The 26,783-nt window shown below is 38.4% G+C and overlaps 1 protein-coding gene across 1 annotated transcript in view; it reads left to right on the top strand.

Annotated features, from left to right (window-relative positions):
* Window positions 1-26,783, top strand: part of LOC139732131 (oxysterol-binding protein-related protein 6-like) — a 134,355-nt gene that overhangs the window by 92,505 nt on the left and 15,067 nt on the right. Inside the window, exon 15 of the mRNA XM_071643004.1 lies at window positions 17,098-17,279. Within this exon, the coding sequence (XP_071499105.1) occupies window positions 17,098-17,279 (182 nt within the window). The remainder of the gene's footprint in view (window positions 1-17,097; window positions 17,280-26,783) is intronic.

Raw genomic sequence — 26,783 nt, 5'->3', positions numbered from 1 at the left:
TAAGACTACTGTTTGTGTTACATAATATGTGACCGTGCACCTCAAAACGTACATAAAGTCGTACCCATTGATTTTGCGTGAAGACTGAAAATAAGTGAAATGGGTCAACCCAGCCGAACTTCACTTTTTCATATTTTCTGAAAGAGCGGGTCTTCTTTTACATTATGCTAAAATGTGGTATCATAAAACAGGCAGGAAAGTGTTTTTTTTAGCAGTTTATCTCGGACATTTTTGGTAGAATAGTGTGATTAGGTGTGTCTTTAGAATCCCTTTTTCTTTTCTGAAAAAAACCTTGTCCACACTCTTCACTTTCAACTCTAATAACTTTTGAAATGATAGTGCTACTGCTTTGAAAGTTGGCATTAATCATGGACATAATGTGTTAATGAGGCATGCTAAATTTCACTTTAATCTGATAATCCCTTCATTGTTGTCACTCTGGTGGCTTACTTCCTGTTTTTTGTCCCATTCATCGCACAGCCAGCACGGTTTGGTAAAGATTAAGCGCTTGAATAGACACAGTACTTCAGAGCCTCTTTTCTCAGTTCACACTTTTCCTGAGTTTGTGCTTTCTTTCCAATATTTAGATAGGTTAGGAGGGTCCATTTGATTTGAGTTATACGTCATTTTAAAGCTTAAAGCCTGCTCTTTCAGAATATGGTATTAAGTAAAAATTCATGTCTGGCGACTTTTTGTTTGTTTTGAGGTGCATTGTCACATATAGGATTGTCATTTCTTACATAAGGGGAGTCAGAATTTAATTGCTGTATAGAATATTCCTTTGCCAATGTTGTTAAGTATCATTTTGTATCATTGAGTAATCTTTATAGGATATAGATGTGGATAAATCCTGTTTAGAAACATAAAAAGCCTTTTTGGTGATAGTTTACCATCTTCTGTAGATTTCACATGATGACTGACATTTGAACTTATTTCCTTTTTCTTCGTAAATGATTTGTGAGAAAACATCCAACTTCTTTGTATTTTACTTTTCACAAGCAATAATTCTGAACACTGACATGAAACAGTGCAGTACTGTAAAAGTGGATATTTTCGCGCGACTAATTTTTCGCGCTTGGCCGGGTGAGAAGAGTTTCGCGTGTTTTTAATTCTGCGGAATCAAGACATCAACCATTGGAACATGTGGCATGCAAAAATATTCGCGTGCTTTTATTTTCGCGCTAGTTTCTGGTTGCGCGAAATGCGCGAAAATTTCAACACCGCGAAAATTTCCACTTTTACAGTAGTTGAAGGAAATTTATACAGTCTCGGTGTCTTGATGGTATTACCTTATCTGATTTTCCCCCGTGATTTTGTTTGATGTCAACATTTTATACAAACATGCAACCAAGCTTTAAGATTTGAGAACTTTCGTATTTTTGCTCATTTCATATGTATGAAGATCTCATCACACCTTTTGTTTGACTTTTACTCTCTTCTTATGTAAGTCTGCCTCAGTGTGGGGTGAAGTTTGTTTTAGATGATATGTGATCCACTGCAACTAAAGGATCCAAAAGTCGGGGGAGGACAATTTTCTGAAAATGACATGCCATTATTCCCTGACTCTTCCACTTTAATGTCATATTATGTAACATGACTCATAAAAGTACTCGGTTGCGGAGATATCGATGATTTTATTAGCGCATGTCGAGTGGTTTAGAAAATCGGCGTTTCAAGAAAACAGCCTTCATAGTTGTTCTTCCGACACTATCAGGATTAAGGCGAAGCAAAGCAGTGTCACCGTTTGACAATAGAAGGTATGCTCCTAGCAACTTCCACGATGTTCATTCAAGCTTAGCGCCAGCGGTCTACGCACAACCAATCAGTAACCAGGATGCCACGCACTGACCAATGAGATCACTCCCTCGTTCCTAGGGGCAGAGTCTAGCTGCAGCGCTAAATCCAAATCTTCGGACACGTTTCTGTTCCGTTGAAAGTTGGAAAATCATGGCCCAGAAAAACGCTATTTTCTTGCCTTTCCCTTGATCATTTAACTTTGAAATTTCGGCAGATGATGGAAGATACATTAGACAACAAAATTATGTCAAAAACAGAAATCCGAACATTTTGACGGATTTTGATGATCTGACCTCAAACTCAATTTTCTCGGCTCACCCGTCAGCGACTTTAGGATCCTTTTGTTGTAGCGGGTCACGTATGTATATTGACTGCACTCTGTGATCCTCTCATTTTGTTTCACACCTCTGGCTTTTGTCACTTGCATCTTCAGTGTGTTGATATTCATTTTTTTCTCATTTTGATGTGCAGCAATTACCATTGTCAATTTCATCATATCTATAGTGGTGGTGATAGTAGAAGAAGGAATAATGAGTAATGGCAATAATGATGATGATATTGGTAATCAAATGATGATCATAACAGTAATATTAGTGTAATGGTCACAATTTAATATCTAATAGAACCGATAAAAGTAATGAGAATTTTTATGTGGCAGCTCTACCTTATGAATGGTGCAGAAAAAACTGGGAAAATGAGAAATAAGAAGTAGTCAAAGTATCACCGTCATAACTTGTAACATTTGGGATAAATTTAGGATTTGTTAAGAGCTAACAGCATTTTCCATGGGAGTGCTGCTGATAAATTGGTGGTGTACAGTGAAGAGGGAGAGCTTTTGGGATCATTTCTTTAATTGTGGCTTGTGATTGTGGCAGACAAAGGGTTAAAGTCCTTGTTTATCTTTGGGAACAATGATTTAAAAATTTTTCAAGATATGACATTTAATGCATATGTGTAGGTCTGTTGTACCACAAAACAACCTATCATATAAAATTTTCACGATAATGCCTAAAATATAAGGAGATCTCTGTCTTTTTCTCAATAAACCGTAACTGTACACGGTTTAGTCTGGAAACATTTTTATTATAACTATTGTTCACATTTTGTATATTTAACAATACTTAACATCGATTTTACTTATTCAAATTTTTACAGTGGTTGTTTCTATCCCTACCTCACATTTTAGAACTATTTTAAAGCACTAATGCTGGGTTTTTGTTTCATCTGCAAAATGGTAAATTATGCCTTAAAGCTTTGCCATTCCCATTTGGGGGCCCCCCAAGTGAGATTCACCCTGTGACCTTCCTTCCACAAGTAGTGTGCCACCGCTAACAAACATGACACATAATGACATACCCATGCATTGGTCTGCTTGGGCAACGCGTGCTAAACAGGGTCAGATCTGATGAAGAAACTGTGGATGGCATTTGCTTTTTAGTATTCTTATGTTATTGGGTCTTTTTTTGGGGGGGGGGGGGTGAAGGGGGTAGGGAGGGGGGCTGTCTCAACAAATGTATCTTGAAAGTTCCAATGGATATGTGTCATTTTTCTCACTCTTCTATTAAAACGAACCTGGTCAAGCCGGCAAGGCAATACCCCAAATGATGACATTACATTTCTTGTAATCTATCTTCTCACGATATTAACTCTTTATGTGCCATGGTGGAAACCCCCTGTGTGCCACATTATTCTGAGACACCAACGTAGTCATACTTTGAGAAAACATTCTGTTTTTCAAATCTATGTAACTTTTATAGATATCTGTTGAGCTGGACATGTAGTGAGCAAAGTTGTAGAGAAAATACCAAGCTTTGCCTTGATTTAAATTGTACGTCAAATCTATGATTGTTTTTCTTTCAAATTACCAGTAGCTGACTTTTGCACACAAAACAGCGACAGAAACTAAGAATTTACACTCAAATCCAGTAGCGAACACCGATTGCTAGTCAATCAGCACATAAAATGCAAGCTAAATATGAGAGGAACGGAAACACAAGAAAAGCTTTCATTGTACTGTGGCATTTGGCGATTTATCGATCGGTTTGGGCGGCTTTGTGCGTTTGAGCAGAATATGCGAAATTGGCACGCTGTCGACTGAGTCGGGCGTGCGAACGTAGCACATAAAGAGTTAATGTGTCTGCCACGCTAGTTTATGGAGGCGGCATGGAAACCAGATGAAAGGGATTGAATGAGAGATAAGGAAAGAGAGGAGACAAAGAGTAAAGAAATAAAGGAGGATATAAAATAATTCAAGGATGGTGCTGGAATATGAGAAAACCCACAAGCTTCTTGCATAAGTATAGAGAATTTACACCGTGGAGAAACAGCACCATTTTTTGAACCCTTTCAATGAGTAAAATGTACACAAATTCCACACACATACCTGTGTACATGAAATTGATGTGGCAAGCAGTGGGTTGATAGCGAAGAAGGCAGAGAAGTGTATTAGAATTCATTTCCTGCATTTGTTACAAAGACTTTTCAACTTTGCAACTAATGATATGCCTCCAAGCTTATCAGCTGCAACTTGATATCCTGTACATGTGCCCCAAAACACATGCACATGCATGCATAGCTTTCTTTCTCTCTCCCTCACTCTCTCTCTCTCTTCCTTTATCAGGCTTTCTCCCCACCTGCCTACACTATCGCCTTAATTATCATTAGGCTGTCAGATGCGTTAAATTTACCGAACATCACTGTTCAGCATCGGATCTCTCCCCATGCATAAAATTTGTATGTCGGCTTCGGTCGCCAAGGCGTCTTCTCATCATGTGCTTCTCATTGTGCGTCTCTCAATCACAATTAATTTAATCATCTGTGGTGTTCCTGCCTCGTTTGGTCCGTGTACCCATATGGAAAATCTTGATGCAAGTTAATGCCGTCGTCATTCCTGTGTTCCCGAGACCACTCCAATCCGGAAGGCAGGCAGGATGCGCGATCATCAAATCGTCATTTCTCATTCCCCGAACTTCACCCTCTGCCCAAATCCTGATACTGAAATCAACGAGCAGAGAAGGAAATGCACTCCCCCATTCACTTCTGATACCAAACATTTGCTTCTTCTTTTTATGTGGCAAGGGATAAAGGATATCTTTATGATGTTTGAGGATTAAAGGGGCATTCCAGAAAATTTTCATAATTTCACATCATGTAGTACATAAATCGATTGCTCCATGCATAAATTTGTGGAATTTATTGTGGTCCTTGAGCAGAGAAACCGATACTCTGAAAATCTGAAACAAATAACACTGAACAGTGTTCACATATTTCAGAAATGTAGCAGTGTAATTCCATCACAATACTGCTTGCTTAACAAGGTCACCTGTGTAGAATCTATGCATGCCTTCTTCTTTTGTTCTGCTTCCTTTATCCCCACCTCATGCATTCTTATGGTGAGGCTGCCATGTCATCATCCTTGTTCATTGTAATTTGTTATAAATTTTGAAAACATTCTTATTCCGCATCCCAATCTCTATAAATTCTGAAACTCTGTACTCAGTATAATTAATTTATAGTTGTTCAAAATAATGTAAAAGTCTGAAAATCATACAGAGGTCTCCTTGAACAAGAGAGTGGGAGAGAAAGAATGAATGCAGAGCTTTAAGGAGACTTTTTAGCTCCAGTGGATTTAAGATTTTCCTCCTATGGTGTAGTTGATGATTTATGTATTTCACTGTGAGCTACTTCTTGGTGTACATCAAGAGCCCCATTGATAAGGATATTGTGTGTGCACTGGCGTGCACCTACAATATCCTCACTGAGTGTGTGTGTGTGTTCTATTTGCACTTGGAAAAAAAAAAGAGGCCTGTTACCATGGCAACAGATGAGGTAATGGAGGAGATGATGGGTCGCATGCCTAATGCGGATGAATTTCCTGCCAGATGGCATCACCTTTACACAAGGATGCTCACCTCTCGTTTCGTGGGCACGATTCTTAATGTCAACGTTCTCTGCATCGTCATGGCGAGGATGGGCCGACTTATGAAACTGAAGGCGTGCCTGTGCACATCAATGTACATGACGTGGTGTGTGCTCCTGTTATGTTTTAGTGGAGATTGAAAATCAGTAGTGTTTTTTTTTTTCCTTCGCTTCAAGGTCAAAGACCCGTAACGCTGCAGGAGCATAAGAAGAATCTGATGTGGTTGTGATGAAATTTCTAAGAGCGATGCTGAGCCCGTGCTGCGTGAATGTAACGAGATTGTTGCCTCGTTCCATAAATTGCTAACTTTGGGGGCTGACTCTGTAGTCCTTGATGTAAAGGAGTGCCGCTGCATATATTTTCTTTTGCTGAGATTATGCAGTAAACCATCTAGGCTAGGAGAGCAAGTAATCATTACAAAAATTCAGTAGATACAGTGTATCTTTTCCCCCGCAACCCCACAGTCATAGATTGGGATTCTTACTTCAGAAATACACACTGTGGAAATATCTGTAAATTGACATACTAGTTCACATCATCATCTTCTCTTGAAGTGTCTAAAGAACAGTCAAAATGTAAATGCACCAAACTTTCTCCTTATCAAGCTGGATTCTAATCCTTAGAATTCAAAGAAGCTAATATTACTCTTTCAAATACTATAAAGAAATGTAATGGAATTAGGCATTTTCTGTATTAGAATAAGTTCTCCCTGCTGTTGTATCGTGACTGGTTTTGTTGTATCTCTAGCAGTGATCATCATCCACTCATTACTTTAGAGTGGAATACATTTATGGCTTAATACTTCAGAGGACTGAGTTCATAGAATGTCAGACAAGGTATGAGGGGTGGAGATCCAGTGTTTTAATGGAGACACTTTGCAAATGTGTGCAATGTAATACGATAGCTCTTGAATTCTATTTCACTCTCAAAATAGCACAGCCCTATTTTTTTTTTTTTTAATGTGTTAGTCTTCATTCAGTGGTTGATCAAATTGTCAAATTCTGTTGATGGAAGACCTCTTGGAAGAATGGTTGAAAACCTAAATGTGTTTTGCTTTTTCCTTGACAATCTGTCCTTTGTTTTGAATGATCATATTAGGCTAAAAGACCCAATGTAAACACATGTAATGGAAGAGCCATCCTGCCACCACTTAGATTTCATATGAATTGTAAACACAAGCAATTTGTTCACGAGATGGGTGGATAAAAGGGGCATGGTCACATTTGGACAGCTCTAGGCATGTGAAAGTACCACAATCATAAACATTCCATCATGTTCCATTGCTGTGCAGGTGGTAACAGAGATACATTCACCCCATTTAAGAGTAAATGTGCACCTGCCTTTAATACCTACGAGGCAAGATTATTGTGCTCTTCTTTATACATTTATGCCAGCTACTTGAAACTGTCTCCCCCTTTTTCTGCCCCCCCTCCCCCCCCCCCCACCCCACCCATGTGAAGGTGTTGAAGTGAACTATCATGTCCGTCGCCTTTGGCTGCGAGGCGGTTCATTTGTGGGCTGGAGATCGTTCCATTCCCAGCAGCTGTCCCAAGCTGGAGTTGCCCAAGATTTAGCGACTGTAATCATCCTTTGGGGTTTCCATGCACTTTAACGTTTACTGGTACAGTGTATGTCTAAATCCAGATTCTTTTCTCCTTGCATGTGTGGTTTTTTTTAAAGCCCAGTGCTTTTTTAACTTGTGAATGTAGTGTTAGGTTGATATCATGCTGTCTATGGCTACCTTACCACATACTCCAAGACATTCTTCACTCTTCCCTGATATCTGCTTGTTCACCAAATGGCACATCCACCGACCTGCTTTCTTTGCCTTTCAGCCTCGTTGTCTTGAAACCATCTATCAACGAACAGGGATTTCGTGACCAGTCTAATTCCTGATGCGTCATTTTGCACCCTGTTTAATGTATGTGTAAAGGTTTAGAGACAATGGCAACTGAACTGCATTGTTTTGGCTGTTGGACTAGCCATTTTAATATTCTTCTTTTCCTGGAGCAATGCAACAGATATGATAAAATAGATAATCTCTCCTCAAACCATATTACTTTTATCTTAAAAGTACAGGGTATTGGTGATGGGGGGGGGGGGGAAGAGCCCACAAAAATGGAAGACTTGCTCGCACTCATTTCATTTTCGAACGCCCAGGAGGGATCAGTAATGGAAGATTGGCTTGTGAGAACTGATTTACTAAAGCTAAAATGAAGAGAGGGAGGCCATGATCATCCTGAAGAGCTGGTAGCGAGTAAAACCATCTTGAAGTAGAGCGATTAAAGGAAAAAAACAGAAGACAAGAGAGGATGCCAGGGAGACCATCATCACTTCCATCACATCAAATTGTCCACTTCTACCCTTCCTGATGAAGTCTTCGAAAGGAAAATAACGAGAGGAGCAAAGTTTGCCAAGCGACTGATAGTACTTTCCAAATCCCCCCTTTTCTGTGTCACGTGGGAAATCACCCATCTCTGCCCCATTCGCTTGACTGTGAAGTCATCGCCAATCACAGCTGGATGGCGGCCACATGAGTAAATGTGGACATCAACGTCGTTGGCTTTAATGTCAACCCAACCAGGCTGAACGGTGAACATTGCAATTTCAGTGGCAACAGTTCTCTTCCTCTGTTGAGATGGTTGCAAGTGATCACATTCGAAGAAAGGCAAATCAAGTCTGATTGGACGTTTATATCAGCCGAGATTGCATACAGTGTATGTTTGAGACTGAGTATCACTGTCACACTATATGACAACATATCTGTTGCAGTATCACTTTGAACTAGTGGTTCCTTCACCATGAAACTCTGTGAAGAGGAGCAGAGAAAGTGTACAAACCCAGTGCCTTGTACTGCTGTATAGAATTGTTACTCTTTTGATGGGATAGTGCAGAGGAGCAAAAAAAAACCACATGATCTGGGCCCTGTTTTATGAAGAGTTATAATTCATAAATATAGTTTGTTTTTATCATACGTAAGTCTATGGTAGCCTGTGTGGTATTTAAGGGAATTTACAATTGATTATATCTTTTAATGAAACGAGGCCCAGGTACCGTTTGATTGAATGCATTTGATTTGAAGGCATGCATGTTTTTAACCCATGGAAGACAAGCTCATTTAACATGATATGCATCTCCCATAGACACCTGTTTGAGTATACTCGGGACTAGTCTTCAACGGGTTAAGAGCTTGAGTGGAACATGGGTGTCTTAATGAAAACTCAGGGGAACTAATAGATACAGGCAATATTTTATTTTAGGGCAGCACCACCAATGCAGGCAATATTTTATTCTAGTGCGGCAGCACCGATGCAGGCAATATTTTATTCTAGTGCGGCAGCACCGATGCAGCAAATTGAAGCAATTCCCGTCACTTGAATTGATCTCTTCTCACCTCTGATTGTCTTCGTCTCCCCTCGTTTGTTTGCCGGTAATCTCTCGTCTCCATTTTTTGTCTCCTCTATCTCCTCCCGTGTGTCATCGGCGATGGTGCTGACCGACCCGGGATAATTACCCTGTTTGATGAGGCGGGGACAGCCAGAGGGGCATAATTAATTGTGCCGCGGGTTGCTAAGTAGCGTGCTGCGACTTTTTTTTTTTTTTTGGTCTTCTTGCAAAGTGTCGGCAATGGCTTGTAAAATTTGATTGCGCAATTGTTGTAAGACAGACGTCACTATGCGAAGTAACATGGATGGCCGGGGGCGGGGGTTGGGATGGGGTGGGGGGTAGGCTTAAGTCGCAATTAGACCAGTTTGAAGGAGTAGAGCATACATTATGCACAGTGTTACCCTGCGAAGTACCATGTGTACACTGTATGTACTTCAGCAGAGGGAGGTTATTCTAGTGTGTACGTGTGTCTACAGCTGTATGCTGCATGAGTATTGTATCCTACCGTCATGCAATTGGTCAGTTCAGTTTCGCACCTGGGAGATCAATATGAGGAATCCAGTCAACAAGTGTGTCATAAAGACAGATGAAAAAGAAAGAGAAAGAAAATACAGTGTTGACCTCCCTATAGATGAAAAATGATAAATTCCAGTAGTATTAAGCCACTGAAGACTACATTTGTAGTCCTGAGTTTAGTCGTGCAGGTGTCTATGGGACATGCATGTTAGAGGAAAATCAGCTTGTCCTATAATAGGTTAATACAATTGTTACCATTCAGTGCAGGTTGCCAATTTGGCAACCTGTTTCTTTGTGTGAGCACTATCAAAAGAGGGTTAAACTATTATGACTTTCTTGCAAGCAGAAACCTACATACAGTATTATAATGACTGTGGAAATTATGAATGAAATATGCAAATAGCAGATTCCTACATTGCCGACAAACGGAAAAAAATAACAATCTGAGTTAATCTGAAGAAATTTATGTTAAAGCAAGCAAATCAGATATGGGTATGTAGAGGTTTTGTGGGTTTTTCTGTCTTTTGCTTTTTTACAGATACATGTATTTATGTATGTCATTCGATGATTAAAATTTGGTCTTAGGGTAGGTTTTGTTGTTACCCTTTTCATGGACTAATGTCATGATATTTTCATCTCTTTTCATATGAAAGATATCTTAGGCATATTGTCAACAAGATAACATTTGCAGTACTACTCATTTACATTATTTACAATGTATGAAAGTTGTATCCATTGGTTTTCAACTTTAACTTTAACCTGGTCAAGACATGCTCTCGCAAGGAAGCTGTTTTCAAACTGATGAATATCACCCAAGGTCAAATAGTTGTCTCTCTGTTTGTGTATTTTTTTTCTTTTATTATGAGAAATTGGAATTTCGACTTATTAATTTTTTTATAGATTGGTATTACATTTTCCGTTCATTTGTTGCTGGTTTGCTGCAGTCTCGGGATCAATGCTAATCACCAGCGCAACTTCCACGGCCATAATTGCAATATCCAAGGTCACATTAAACGATATCATTTAATACAGACTGGTGCCTGTTCTATTAGCATAAATGTCCAGTCTTTCAATTACAATTCTGTACCAAGATGTGCCTATGTGGGCAGGCTTATGATAATGGTATTGAATTCACTTATTCCACTTTCCAAAATGAATTAAATCTCCAAAGTGTAACATGGCAGATTAGGCATGAGGACCAAACTTGACATTGTAAAATGCATTGATTTTCTAGGATGCATTATTCTGATATAAGATGAATGAAATTTTTGTGCATAGCAACCATCAGTTTATCGGTATCATCTTGGTTACGGATGATGCATATCAAGTTTATGAATTTTTACACTCATATCCCGAGTGATTTACTAACTGTATGACCTATTTAGATAAACAAGAACTGCTGAAAAAAAAAGTGTGATTCTCCCCCATAACAACGAAAGGAGGGGGTAATGGGCTGAAAAGTCGCTCCGCTCCGTATGTAGCACATACCCGGGACGTGCCTGGAGATGGAATGGGTCAGGAGGACACGATGGTTAGAGTGTGGGCAAGGGGACATGATGCGAACCAGCGAAGTGGAGTAATGGAATTATGATGATGATGATGGAGAATGGGGGAGTGGGGCTGGAGGAAGGACAGGGTTTCTCTCTTCTTTAAGGACCATGTGAACGGGATGCCCACTTTTTTTTTTTCACGATGTCGGAATCGAAATGTCAGAGTTCGTCGCCACTTAGAGTTCAATGAGCCAGCTGGTTTCGGCGGCCATGCCCCCAATTAAGTTCGCCAGCGGTCTTGTCTGTGTTGTGATGCCAACTTGCAAGTACACAGCTGCTTCGTCTGGCTTCTGTATGGCTGCTTATGTTTTCTGCTGTATTTCTGTGGGTTTTTTTTGTTGGCTTCATGATGATGATAGGATATGATGAGGCTTATCAACTGGGGATATCCTCTGCAGTGTAATTGAGCTCTGTTCTCACTCTGGGCTCTCCCATTATCATTAATCCCAACATCAAGAAGTATTGCTATGCCACTGAATAGCGGGTTAGTAGGAGACACAGGGGGTAGAGCATCTTTCCCACGGATGTATATGCATGTCACTTGCCAGTTGGGATTTTGAACCCTTGACCCCCTGTTAAAAGAGTCCATGGCATTGACCACTTTACCACAGTGCATCCATTATGACGAGTCTGTTTGAGCATTTGTCTCTGTCTGTCTGTCTGTCTGTCTGTCACACAATCTGTCTTTGCATTCATCTGGTGCAAATTTCACTGGTTATCGATTGAGAAATGCATAATAAAACACTCATAATGTGTTTCAATCTACTGATAATCTCTCTCCATCCTACATGTACATCACATATTATTCACCAATACACACAGCTTGTGGTACACGGTGCTCCTCCTCCTATAAAAAGAAAAGAAAAGAAAAAAAAGTATTAATGGAAGCCTTCTCAGCATCTGCCTCTGTTCTCTGGAACTCCCTACCAACAGAAAAAAGGAAAATACTTTCATTTGCATTATTTAAGACAGTTCTCAAGACCCATCCTTTTCACAAATGTGGAATGTAAAGAAAATTTTCCTGTTTCTTTAAAAAGAAATGAAAAAGAGTGTACACACTCATGCTCAGGATAGCTCCTCATGGGTCATGGAGTGACTACATGTACATTAGGAACGTCGACTTATGGTAGATTGCCAAAAGTGTCTTGCAAAGTGCGTGAGAGAAGGATGAGATAAGTGGGACACTGTGCTGCGGCACCCTTAGGCCCCCCACCCCCCCCCCAAAAAAAAATGTTGTATTTGCGTAACATGAGATTTTCAAATAGGGTCGGGCGGGCGGATTTTTTTTTTTCTACCTGTATTTTACGTGTAAAACTCATATTTAACAAAACCTCATTCGATAGAGAGGGTCTGTTGCATCCAAAGTTTGTTATATCACCGGTTTAAATGCAATAAATATTGAAAGAGAATCATATTTTGGACATGGAAAAACACCCTGGCCCCCAACTGGAACCCATAGGAGACCGCATGCGTGTTCCCGTTTTCAACGTCTATCTACGGAAGATTTGTCCCTAGAAATTTATGAAGGGGGGGGGGTGTTTTTTAGTCTTTTCCATAGATAGGGGTGTCCATTGAAAATTATTTCGTAGATGGGGGGGGGGGGTCTGTTGAAAACTCTTCCGTAGATAGGGGGTCAGAGCCCCCCCCCCCCCCCAAAAAAAAAAAAAAAAAAAAAAAAAAAATTGGACTGATCTCCAGAAGATTTTCCCTAGAAATTTATGAAAAGGGGGGCCTTCCCCACTTTAACAGCCGTCGCGACATACCGGTCAGAATACGAACGAACAAATTCCTGGGCTAAATCACCCAGCGCCACAGACAAATCGATTCTCCGAATAGTATTAAATAAAATCTTCGAACCGGACTTGCCGGTCGCCCACATGCTGTACTGCGCGGCCATTTTCCGACACCAGCTGTTGTTGTTGTTGTTGTTTTGATAATTCGCAAACCCGTATCGCGCCCTCTCTCGGTAAAAACGATGTATTTCCCTTTTTTTTTTGTGGAAAAGTTCAGGGTTAGGTTTTTTTCAGGGTCAGGCGGGTTACGCCAATACAACAATTTTTTTTTTGGCCTTAGCTATCTGCAAATTCCCTTATTCTCTGGGAGCCCAAACGGGGAACTGCAAAAAGAGGAAGAAGTAGAGCCACTTTCATCCCAATACTGAAGAAGAACACAGGCCTTGATAGCATTTAATGAACTGAGGACATCCATGCTCAGATAGACTTTGTTTATGGAACCTGAGATGGCATTGGCTGAAGCTAACTATGCCCTTGAATTAGTAGCAGTAGTGGTTATTGTATTTTCCTGTCCATCATTTCTTTATGCCTGTCTTGCTGACAATGATTGTTGGGCAATGTACATCTGTGTCCATATGTGTGTGTGTGTGTGTGTGTGTGTGTGTGTATGTGTGACTACGAGTATGTGTGTCCTTCAGTCAGTACTTTTTTCTTTTTGCCTGTGGCTGCTTACAGTCGCAAATCTCTGTGGTCTGAAATAATGGTGATGGAAACAAGCAGCAAGAATGCAGTCTTTTGATGCTGAATCAAAATGTGCAGCCCCACGCACCTGTTTGCACAAGTGTTCCACGAAGTTTAAGTTTCACCGGTCGCGGCTTCGCCCCCGGGCATTTCTCCGCGCCACTTTGGTGGAATTCGCTCTCGCTCCTTTATTGGCTCCCATCGGATCCACCTGTTGATTAAATCAAGAGGAAAGTGCCTTGTCCCTCATGTCCAACATGTCCTCTTGTTGGATGTACCCATTGCGTTTTTCGCTGGAGTCACCATGAAAATTAATCTGCGGCTGCACAAGGCCTACATTTATGTGGTGCCACAGGAGGTAGTAACATTCTTGTAAGCAATGTCTCTCAAATACATTGTAGACTTCGTGGGTATAATATACAGACTTTGTATTTACATCTTGTGATTACCCCTATATGTACAGTAGAAATAGTTTCAGCCAAATTAATATGTTACGCAGGAGACCCGCCTGACATATTAACACATAGTGCCTGCAAACAGGATTCCAAGTATTATGACATATATTTGTATTCTTTACACAAGAATGGATTTGATCCTTAGTTAGTACTTTTAAGGAAAAATGATATTATTTATCAATGTTGTGGTGTGGTGCATGAGTGGATTGGTTGAATTATATGCAACTGCTTCGACATTGTATTGATATGTTTAAAACATGGCTGTGTGCATTTTACTTCCTCCGGTACTTCCAATGGTATTCTATGGCCAGAATTTCACGCATGCATTTAGTTGTTGCCAAAAGAAAATCTTTGTGAAGGGAAATTTTTTCTCCAGAAAAATTCATTGTGAGAGTGTGTTGTCCATTAAATGACTGTTGCACCGATGGTTTGCAAAATGTCCTCATGCATGACAACATTTGTAAGGCTGTAACATTCCTTCTTGTGATTTTCCAGAATATTTTTTGTTGACAAGGGTTGGGCTACTAGTAACTTAGGAAAAGGAAAACAATGTAACCCTCATTCACATGATAGTCGTACAGATATCTCATTTATGAACAGGGATTCAAAGCAAATATAAATGACTCTGACTTCAAATGTAAATGACTTCTACACTTCCAACAACACATGACTGACAAGCATCAGTATTTATGATCACATTTAAGAAATCAATCATTTTCACTCCTGAAAACTGCACAAATCAGATTAGAGTAAAAAGAGTTGAGTGTCACTGTTCTTAAAGGAAGCTTGATCTGTACTGTTTCATTGGTAAGATGCTTTTAGGCATTAAAAAAAAATTAAAATGTGTAAAGGAACTCCTGCCTGTACTCCTTACTCCTGCAAAGCATATAAGTAGGAGAAACTGTAACAACAGCAAATCTATTCTTGCACTTCAAACACAATCTCCCTCCGTTGGCATGACAACATGTGGCTAAGTACACAAGGTGTATACACTGTGAATGACTAAGCCATGACGTGATGGGGGGGGGGGGGGGGGACGTTGTGTTTGAGAATTTTCGCATTTCACTCCGGGGGATTTATGTGATTATCTGGCATGCTTTGACAGTGAATGAAAAGATGAAAAAAGTGATATAATATGTGCCAAGGTGTTTTCCTGCCCTTGGTATGAAGTGAGTGGTGAGTGCCTGAAGTGTTGATCCAAATTCCCTACACACAATGGACCATGCTTAATATTCTGTCTTCATCGACACGTCACATGCCATGATCGTGAACAGTTTCTGCACCAATGCCTTTTTTCTTCTTTTTTTTTCTAATCAGGTGTTGTATCACAGTAAATGCAAATGCAATAATCTGAGCTTAAACACAGGCTCAGAGTCACACTATACAGACACACAGGAATGAAAATACAAGCATACAATACACACAAACACGTATGTACACTGTATACCTACACATGCACTCATGTACATGTTTGATTGTATGTGCGAGCAGTCATTTTAGTATGTGCATGAGACTTCTTTTAAGATGCACAGAGAAATTACCTTTTTAATTTCTATTTTTTAGTGTGTGAATAAAGTACATGCTGATATGACTTTGCTGTTGTACATTCCCTATTAAACACACCCTATTGCAGATACAATGTACCTGGTACATAGTCTTACACCCCTAGAGGAGTCAATATTCTTTTAATCACCAGGCATACATGTGTACATACAATATATACATGTACAATATATTGCCTTCAAATTGGATACAGGAATATGTAAACCAAACCTAAAGTGCAGAATAAGCCATCGTGGATCAAACTTAAATCAGAGAAGCATGTGTGTGTGCTGCTGCAAAAGAGAAAGCAGTGATAACTATTGACTTGAAATCTGTGATATCCCATCACCCTCCCCCCCCCCCCCCCCCCAAAAAAAAAAAAAAAAAAATCACTCTCTATATCTTTCCCTATCTCTCTCTACACCATTGTATTATGTATAACATATCAGTTGCCCGGTTTGATCTTGGACATGTGCAGGGTGATTATGTGTGGGTAATGTCAGTGCAGGAATGTGTTGAGTGTCAATACTACCCCCCCCCCCCCCATAAAGTGTGATGTGCCTTCTGCTGTCTTATGAAGATGTTAATATAGTAGCTGAGTGTGGAATAGGCCATAGGGCCAAGAGGGGGTTTTGCATGTAACTGCATCCTCAGTGTACTGACTAAAGGAGTTTCAAGGATGTGCATGTACACTGTAGTAGGCCAGAATATTGATCTATCAGCTCTATGCCTGTACCCCACCCCCCCCCCCCCCCCCCAATGCAAACTGACATGGTAGGCTGTAAAACAGTAAAGTCTGTTTGTGTAGTGGGTACATGGGTGTGGAGGAGATAAAACATAATAGCTTGAAGTGACTATGAGGAGAAGCTTGTGTACAGGTGTTAAGTTGAATACTTTCTGATATGTCCAGGACTGCTGTATTTATGCATTGTCAGCCATGGTTGCTTTCTAAATGTCTTGAGTTACAATATTGATTATATTTTGTTCTCTCTCTCTTTCTTTGTCTTTGTATCATTCTGGCCTACCCGCTCATCTTATCCCTCCCTCCGCCATTTCAACCCTCTTTCCTTCATCCTGTTTCTTCATGATCTTTTCTCATTTTTGCCCTCCCTCCCATATTTCTTCTTTTTATCACGCCCTCCCTCTCATGGTATCCTTTATCTCTCATCCTATCCTTCCTATCTTGTGCCGCCCTTTCTCGTCTTGCCTCACCTTCCCTCATCTTGCCCCACCCTCTCTCATCTTGCTCCGCCCTCTCCCATCTTGCCCCGCCCTGTCTCATCTTGCCCTGCCCTCTCTCATCCTGCCCCTTTCCCCACCCACTTCCTCTCATCACACACATCCCTCTCTGATCTCGCATCCCTTTCTTCATCTCCTTCCACCTGTTCTCTCTCTCTCTTTCTTCTACTTTCTCTCCCTGCTTGCCAACCTGCATCCTGACCCCGCCCCCCTTGCAGTGGAGAACGGCACGGAGGAGGCTCAGCAGAGGTCGCAGACGGGTCGAAGGTCACAGCTGCCCGCCCCTCAGCCGGACACAAGCCAGCTGAGCCTGTGGAACATCCTCAAGAAGAATATTGGCAAGGACCTCTCAAAGATTTCCATGCCAGTTGCGCTTAATGAACCTCTGAGCATGCTACAGGTCAGTCTTTTGCCTGAGTGCTAACCATAAGCTTAGTCTCTTTCAAGTAATGCAAATGAGGTGTATGAATGGGGTGCAACTCACTACTATACAGCGTGTATGCATTTGTTAGACACAATTATGGCGTATCGCCTACTGTAAAAGTGAATAGTTTTGCTGCATAGAAATTTTTGCACATTTCGTGAGACCAAACACTAGCACAAAAAATAAAAGCATATGCACAAATATTGTTTGCCTGCTGTATGTACAGTGTACCACTTTGTGATGTCTTCAGTCCGCTGAATTAAAAACATGTGAAATTCATCTTACTTGATAGAGCACAAAAATATCCACTCTTACAGTATATGGCTTGCTTATCCCCTTGTTTACCCAGAAACATATATACACACACAAAGAAAAAAAATGGCTTGAAAAGACTGCAAATCTTTAGTAGTGTTTGATGGTGCTGTGATTTGAGGCTGCTTTTTAGCTATTGTGAATATGCATTGATTAATGTAGCAATGTACTGTACAGTACTCACAGTGCCTCACATAATAGGAGGATAACAATATGTACAATACATGTGTATTCCCTTGACATTAACATGATAGAAGGGGTGCATTGAGGGATGGTAGGTGACATATTGATAATGTAGATAGATAAATAGATAGATAGATTTAGTGATGCATAGATAGACGTAGACAGGGAGAGAGAGAGAGAGGGGAGAGAGAAGCTACATGTATCTACCAGGTATAGATTTGTGAAAACAGTCAATAGAAACAGGAGGGAAAGACAAACGGGAGATGTGGGCAGCAATACACACATACAATACATACATACATACATACATACAGACATGCCCAGCCACATACACACAAACACACGCAACCACACACACATACACACACACACACACACACACACACACACACACACACACACACACACTTTCACAAGCACATGGATGCATAAAATGCAAAATGCAGTAGCAGGCCTCCTTGGAAACGAGGAATGGAAGAAGCAAAAAGCCAGCCGGCATCAAGGCCAGCCGAGAGATGAGCAAGGCAGAAAGAGGGGGAATCGTGAAGGACGATACACTCGTCATTGAGAGAGAGCGTCCATGAATGAAAGAAGAGAAGTACGTCAGTCCATTCAGACTCGTGTCAAAAGAACAGTAATCAACCAAGGGGACGCAATGTGAAATGAGTTGAGGGTCTTATTTGTAGAATCTGAAATGGGCTCATTTATCAAAAATTTGCGCTGATGTGATGAGATGATGAATATAATGATGCAGGAGAAGAAAAACAAAGGGGTGTGGCTTGCATTTATTTAGGCAAAATTTCTTTATGATGCAATTCAGAAGGAATTGGGGCAAGATTGTTGTTTTTCTTGCTCTTGTTTCCAAGAATCTATACAGGAGTCTCTCCTGCAGCATAATCTTTGCGAGAAGTGAGTTGTTGTTTGTTTGTTTTTTTTGGGGGGAGAGAGGTTTGAGAGAAGACATGTCTGTAATGAAAGATGACATCAAGCAAAGAAAGATACAGTAAAATAAGGAGAAAATAGAATGTGGTTTGTGTATAAATCAAATTAGTAGATGTTAGTGTGTGAAATGTGACTTTCAAAAAATAGGCTAATACAATGTAAATCATGGTCAAAATTACTTACAAATATTTTGCCAAGATATGTTAACTGGATGTTTGGGAGAAATATTATGGATTTGCTATATTACATCAGTAATTACTGTTTATTATGGAGATACACATTATATACATCGAGAGAAAAGTGAGGAAAATTGAGGTATAGTTCATGTTATGAAATTAGTTGATGTTAGTGTGTGTTATACGACTTCAAAAAAAAAAAGGCTAATACAATGTAGATCACAGTCAAAATGACTTACAAATATTTTACCAAGATAAGTCAACTGGATGTTTGGGAGGAATATTATGGTTTTGCTATGAAGTCAGTAATTGCTGGTTATTATCGAGATATACACGTGTAGAGTTAATTGAGGAAAAATATGGTGTCGTTCATGTTATCAAATTAGTTGATGTCAGTGTGGGAAATGCGACTTAAAAAAAATAAGCTAATACAATGTAGATCATGGTCAAAATGACTCACAAATATTTTGCCAAGATACGTTTACTGGATGTTTTGTAGAAATATTATGGTTTTCCTATGAAGTCAGTAATTGCTGTTTATTATTGAGATACGCATTTAGGGTCAAGTGAGGAGAAAATGAGGTGTAGTTCACATTATTAAATGAGTTGATGTCAGTGTGTGAAATGTGACTTTAAAAAGAAAAGCTAATACAATGTAGATCATGGTTGAAATGACTCACAAATATTTTTGCCGAGATATGTTAATAGGGTGTAGGAGATCTATTTTTTATTTTTTGCTAGTACGTGTACATGTATGATCATCTGCAGAAACAAAGCAACCTTGAAAAATTAAGTATACGTGTAGTAAGTGAGGCAGTATGATTCAGAATAACTTCATCACCAACACTTGCAGACCATAGTGACCAAGCTACATGTAGGTCTTCATCGCTAAATGTTCATTTGTTCTTGCTGTTCATCTTTTCTACAAGCTTCAGTTCCAAGCTTTTCTTCTCAAGAAATTTGCATCCTTTCATTTTATGAATGAATGCATACAATATACAGTGTACAATATTTGCATATTTATGATTTTTGCTACTGAACAGTCAAAATGATTTGATTCTATTATCAGTATTAAACTTAGAGTGAGTTGCATCAAATTTAGATTTGTATATTGATATACCCTCTGCTGTCAATTTCCTCCATGTTTAACCCGTTGAAGACTAGTCCCGAGTAGGTGTCTTTGAGAAAGTTTGTTATAGCAAAATCAGTTTGTCCTCAACAGGTTAAGGCAGTATTATAGTTCACCTTTTTAAGGTAATACAGATGCCTTCAAGCTATAAAGGGAGTATTAGCCCAGATTGAAGTAACAGCCATAAAATATGTGCTATGTGAATGAACTAGAAATTAAATTGAAAGTAGTTCATCAGCATTGGGTAAAAACCAAATGAATGCACAGTGACCAAAACTTCCTGAAATACATCTAGATGTAGTTGTTGTTTCCTGGGCCCCATTTTATCAAAAGATAAAATCGATTTTAAATTCCCTTACAACACAGGCTGCCATAGACTTAGAGTTGAAATCAACTTTATAATCAATTTTAACCCGTTGAGGACGAGTCCTGAGTCTACTCGGGCAAGCGTCTATGGGAAATGTGTGTTGTAGCAAGATCAGACTGTCCTCAACGGGTTAACTCTTCATAAAACAGGGCCCTCATCAGATAACCAGCATTACAGTGTGCTTCAAGGGGGTGGGGTGGGGGGAGCAATGATTAATGTATGCTGTAGTAAATCTCAACAAACATCATTGTTATTCTTAAAATCTCTGCACACTCAGAATTAGTACCCATTCTCTGCGTGCATTTCTGAAGAGTTTTCCTGCACTCGGTGTTTACACACCTCTAGAGAAAGATCGCCAGGCATGCTCAAACAAACTGCCTTCATAAGCACTGTTGTATACTTGTTTGTTAAATGCCTGTAGGACTTCTTCCCAACCACAAGTATTGATTTTGTAGATACGTATAAATGTTAAAGCCAAAAATTTGATTATCTACAATGTACGGTGTATGTAGGCCACACTCATCAAGCTCAAGGTACAAAATTGCTTTGATTTTGTCTTAAATTGGCCTTGACCGGTACGCTACGCCCACAAACACTGTACATAAGTATAGGGATACTGTCCATCAGTTTTTAGTGCTAGTGACGATGAATAAACCTGCACACACGTACTGTATTAAACCCAGTCAGTCAGCACACATGAGTCTGGCCAAACTCCTTCACAGTTTTGCATGCATATACAGGTAAAGTGAATTGCAACTCGATGGTTCAAATCTGCACAGCTCAATTCATCTTGTTTGGGCTGTCATCAGTGGTATTTGTGGAACAAAAACAGAAAAACATAAGTCCTCAGTTGCTCTCTCTGAGATTGCTTGATGCAGAGAATTTGAGAATGTGATAAGATGAGAAGTCAGCTCTCTTCATTTCCGATTTGCAGAATATTGCAGGACGTCTTGGTGTTCTCTCTGACAATATGCGACCCTGCATCACAAAACCATCCAAAAAAGTTGCCAGACATGGATTTTTCGTTCAGGGCAGATTCTGAAGAAAACTCGACTCTATGCTTTAAAGGGACTGTACAGTACTGGTTGAGGTGGGGATTCATGTTTTGAACATTCCCAAGTGAGATAATGAGAAACCTGTAATGAAATATGAAAGAGCATGTAATTTTAAGACGGATTCAACGTTCATTTGATGAAAATTGGTTTTCAAATGGCTGAGATATCCAAAAATGGCGACAGGCCAAGCCTTTTATTAGGATCCCTTTGTTTCACCTTGTTTTTGCATATCGCAGCCATTTCAAAACCGATTTTCATCAAATAAACTTTTGATACCCCTTAGAATTGCATACTCTTTGACATCTCATAGAGTGGTTTCTGTATATCTTGCAAAAAGTTAAAAGCTAAATCCTCACCTCAACCAGAACTGTACACACCCTTTAATTAGAATAAGAAAATGGACTCTATGCTTTAATTAGAATAAGGATGTACAGCTCAATGCAAGTTGATTTTCTTAAGTGTATCTTGAAAATGGAAAGAAAGTACAGTCACATTCTGGAAAAATGTTTACTGAGAAAAAAAAAATGACATACTAAGATTAAGAAACACGTAGAAGAATTGCTCTTCCAGAAAATGTAAGAAACTGAAGATTGACTGGGGTGACCCATTTTACCTTTTTGGAGTCCTCACATAACATCAAGGCATGCGACTTTTAGTCAATATTGTGATGCACGGCTACATACAGTATATGGTATAACTACGCAAATACACAATAAAATGGCATGCATATGCACACATACACACTTTTTTTTTTTTTTTGTAATATTCTTTTATTTGAGTTTCATTCAATGTGAAATCCATATTAACAATAAAATTAATACGTCCATCAACAAAAAAAAAAGAAAGCAGCTGCATTCTTCTTTCTTGTGCTGCTAAATCATTTTTCAAACATACAGTACAATATATTTGATTCTTTTTACCAAATCATACCCTGTTTTTATAAAAGAAATGACATAAAAATCTGCATAATTCTCAGAAAAAGCTATTTTGATCAGCCTAATCAAGCCAATCCGAATGTGCCTTATCACTCACACACCGACTAAGAGATGTGTGCTACTCAATCACTTTTTCACTTAACTTCCTTCTTTTTTGTTTCTTTTTTTTTGGCAGAGCACACACTATATACATAAATATATCAGATAAAGTATAACTCTTAAAAGGGAAAAAAATCTTGATCAACTTGATCAGATTGCTCAATATCCACTTCATTATATAAATTCTCTTACACTCTCTTGAGAATACAGCAGTTCCTAAAACATATTTAAAAAAGCATTCTTTACTTAACCGAACAAAACTCATCATTTTTTTTCTATCTAACCTATCAACCACCCCTCCCCCCCCCCCCCCCCGTACAGCACAAAATAACCATATGTGTATATCATCAAAACAAATCATATTCCTGCCTGACCCCTTAACCATTATTCTACCATTGCCTAACTACATCTACCTAACCCTAACCATCCCCACCTATTTCCCCGCTAACCATTACTCTACTCTAACCTAACTACATCTACCTATGACCCTAACCATCCCCACCTATTTCCCCACTAACATACCCCCACCCCCGTAGCCTTCCCTCAACACACACACACACACACCCATATATGCACTAGACATCAACCAAAACAACAACAACATACCCACCAGTGCGCACTCACAAACACCAACATTTGCACGCCAAGTCACACTGCATATTTGTGGTATCTTGGTTACCTGTTTCTTTGACAGTTAAACACACACCAAATTAAAACCGAAGCTAACTAAACATTTTACATGGGGGAAAAAAAAAGTGACCACCATAATGCTGATACATATACCGATTCCTAAACATTAAAACGGCTAAAACCTAAACTGACCATACATCTGACTCTATGAAAGTTTCAACTGCTCCCATTTTTGCAAATGAAAACCGAGCTTACCTGCTTTAACCGCAACGTTCTTTTCCTCCTCTATAAAATCCAAAACAAATTTCTTTATCTTTTCCCTCTTGGGTAACTTATTTTGTTCTCTTGACCGAAATATTACAATTTTCATCAAAATTATCAAGGCATTCACGCATTTGATTCTATTTGAACTACCTCGTAAACCTAAAAAGATATCTCTCCATTCTAATTCTTCTAACTCAACTAAATCATAAAACTCAATAAGAAACTGCCATATCGGCTTTACTTTCACACAATCAAAAAATATATGTGAATAAGTTTCCCTTTCCAATTGACAAAAAGAACAAAGATTATCATTCACAAAACCAAACTTAAACAAATGTTCCCTTGTATATATCACCCCGTGTAACAACTTAAACTGAAATTCCCTATGTTTACTAAGTAAAGTCGTGCTTCTAGGTCTAAGAAATAAATGTCTAATTTCCTTATCACTACAATCATACTTCACTTCACCATATCTTATTTCCAGAGTATACAATTCTTGTAAAGCTGTAACAAAATACTCATACACTATTTTTGACTTAATATTTTGAAATTCTAATATCTTACCAAAAATCTTCACCTGTATATCATAATTTAATACATCAATTTGCTGAAACCTTACACTCCCTGTGGACTCTTTCCACTTTTCTGGAAAAACATTATAAATATCATTTATCTTAAATATACCATTTCCCATAATACCTAAATTTCGAAAATACCCAACGGGTTTAATAAAACCTCCTTGTAAAATATGATGTACATTATAAACACCCTTTTCATATAAATCACAATCAAAAATACTCTTCCCTTTTATACATACTTTTCTATTATTAAATATAACTGGATTCATCACTTCATCTTCAAAATTCCTACATTTATCCATTTCCTGCCATACCTTAACCATTTCTAAATAAAAAGGTGGAACTGGATTTGTCAATGTCAATCTAGACCATTCATAGTCACATAAAAATAAGAACCTTCCTCCTACTGATCGAAAACTAAAATCAAAATACATTTTCCACCCAGATTTCTTCTCACCATACAATAAACGTTTCAACCACATAATACGTTGCGTTTTAACAAACAGCTTAAAATTTATCATTCGCAGTCCCCCATTAACATAATCTTGATACATAATATTCCTTTTTACCCGGTCTTTACCATTCCACAAAAATTCAAAAACCATCTTATCCAATTCAGGAAATATCCATTGAGGAACAACTATGAGTGATGAAACATAATTTAACCTTGATAATGCATAAGTTTTCAACAAATGAATTTTTCCCATGAGTGTTAAATCACGCTGTTTCCACCATCCTAACAACTTTTTTATTCTACTTAATATTTCTTTAAAATTAATCTCATTCTTCCCCCTCACATCTCTTACAAAATTCACCCCCAAAATTTTAACTGCATCCACATATTTTCCAGATACAGATAATACAGGTTTATCTGTATCCTTACCCATCCACAAAAAATTAAATTTTTCTTTATTTACAATTAAACCGCTTATTTTCCCGAATTCATCAAAAATATACTGTAACCTATTTAAAGATTTTATGTCCTTTATAAACAACGAAATATCATCCGCATATAAAATTTGCTTTATTTCATTTCCCCCAAAACATATTCCTTTTACAGTGTTATCTTTCCTTACTACTTGCGCCAGTGTTTCAATTACTAATAAAAACAAATACGGAGACAGGGGATCACCTTGCCTAACCCCTCTCTTGATTTTGAAATAACCAGTAGAGTGCCCTCCATTCATAACACAACTGCTAATATCCTTATAAAGCACCTTAACCCAGGAACAAAACGATTCACCGAAACCAAACCTGTGTAAGACCCGAAATAAAAATTCATGTGCAACTGAATCAAACGCTTTTTCGAAATCCACTGTGACCAAAAACCCACTTGTGTAGTGCAAAGAATGAAATAACATATCATCTACTAATCTTACCGCTTCTCCTATATTCCTATTCTTTATGTACCCAACTTGATCAAAATGAATAATCTCTCCCAAAACTTCTTTAATTCTATTTGATAACACCTTAGATAATATCTTATAATCTACATTCAAAAGTGTAATTGGTCTATAATTTTTGATGTATAGTACATCCTTATTTTCTTTTTCTAATAAAGTAATAACACCTTGCTTTTCTGATATTGATAAAGCCCCTTCATCATATGCCTCATTCAGAGCATCTACAATCATTTGCCCCAGAACCGACCAGAAAGTGAGATAAAACTCCACTGTGAAGCCATCGTTTCCAGGAGCTTTATTACCTTTCATTTCTTTTAAAACCATAAAACATTCATTTATATTAACTTTCCCTTCACAACTTTTTCTACTCTCTTCACTTAATTTCGGAATATCATCAAAAAATACACAATTTATATCATAAATATTTTCATCATTATTAAAATACAACTTTTCATAAAATAACCTAATTACTTTCATTATTCCATTTACATCCTTTATCAACTGTTCTTTATTATCATATATTTCCTTAATAACACTTTTCTTTTTATTAGATTTCAACAATTGTTCAAAATACTGTGTTTTTGTTTCTCCTTCTTCAAACCATTCAGCCCTAGACCGAACTCTCAAACCTTGTCGAGAATACTCATATATTTTTCGTAACTCCGATTTCTTCTCCTCTATATCATCTACTACCGCATTGCTAGATGAAACTAATATCTGGTTCTCTAATTCCTCAATATTTCTTTCTAACTCCTCTGTTCTACTTCTTCTCAATTTTGCTTTATCTTTAGAATAACTTATAATATATCCCCTCATTTTCATTTTCATAAAATCCCATAACAATCGTTTACCCTGAATACTCAAACTCAATTCTTCCCTTAATCTAATTATTTCATTACTAAATTTTTCAACAAATTCTCTATCCATACATAAACTGTTATTAAATTTCCAGTATGACTTACCATAACAAAATATATCTACCAACTGTTCAACCTGTAACAAAACACCAGAGTGATCAGGCGTTATTGACGTTATTATTTCACACTTTTTCACAGAGTGTTGTAAACTAGAAGAACAAAACCAGTAATCTAAACGGCTTTGAATAACAGGCCATTTTTGTCTAAACGTAAATTGTTGTTTATTCAGATTTTTCTTTCTCCATATATCTATCAAATTATATTTATTCAAAAAATCTTCAAATTTTTCATTAAAAACAGTTTTCAACACCTTCCTTGGTCCCATATAATCTAAACTTCCATTCATTATCAAATTGAAATCCCCTCCTATAAAAAACAATTGATTAGGATTATACAACCTAGATACACTAATATCTAATTTCTGCAAAAACTCCACTTGCATTCTCTCTTTATCTCTTGTAGGGAAATAACAATTTCCCATTACCAAAGT

The sequence above is a fragment of the Diadema antillarum genome, unplaced genomic scaffold, assembly GCF_040938485.1.
Source record: "Diadema antillarum isolate AM-2024a unplaced genomic scaffold, OU_Dant_1.0 seq00000400_RagTag, whole genome shotgun sequence".
NCBI lineage: Eukaryota > Metazoa > Echinodermata > Echinoidea > Diadematoida > Diadematidae > Diadema > Diadema antillarum.
Note: the sequence above shows the minus strand (reverse complement) of the source record. Positions and strands in the feature narration are given on the sequence as shown.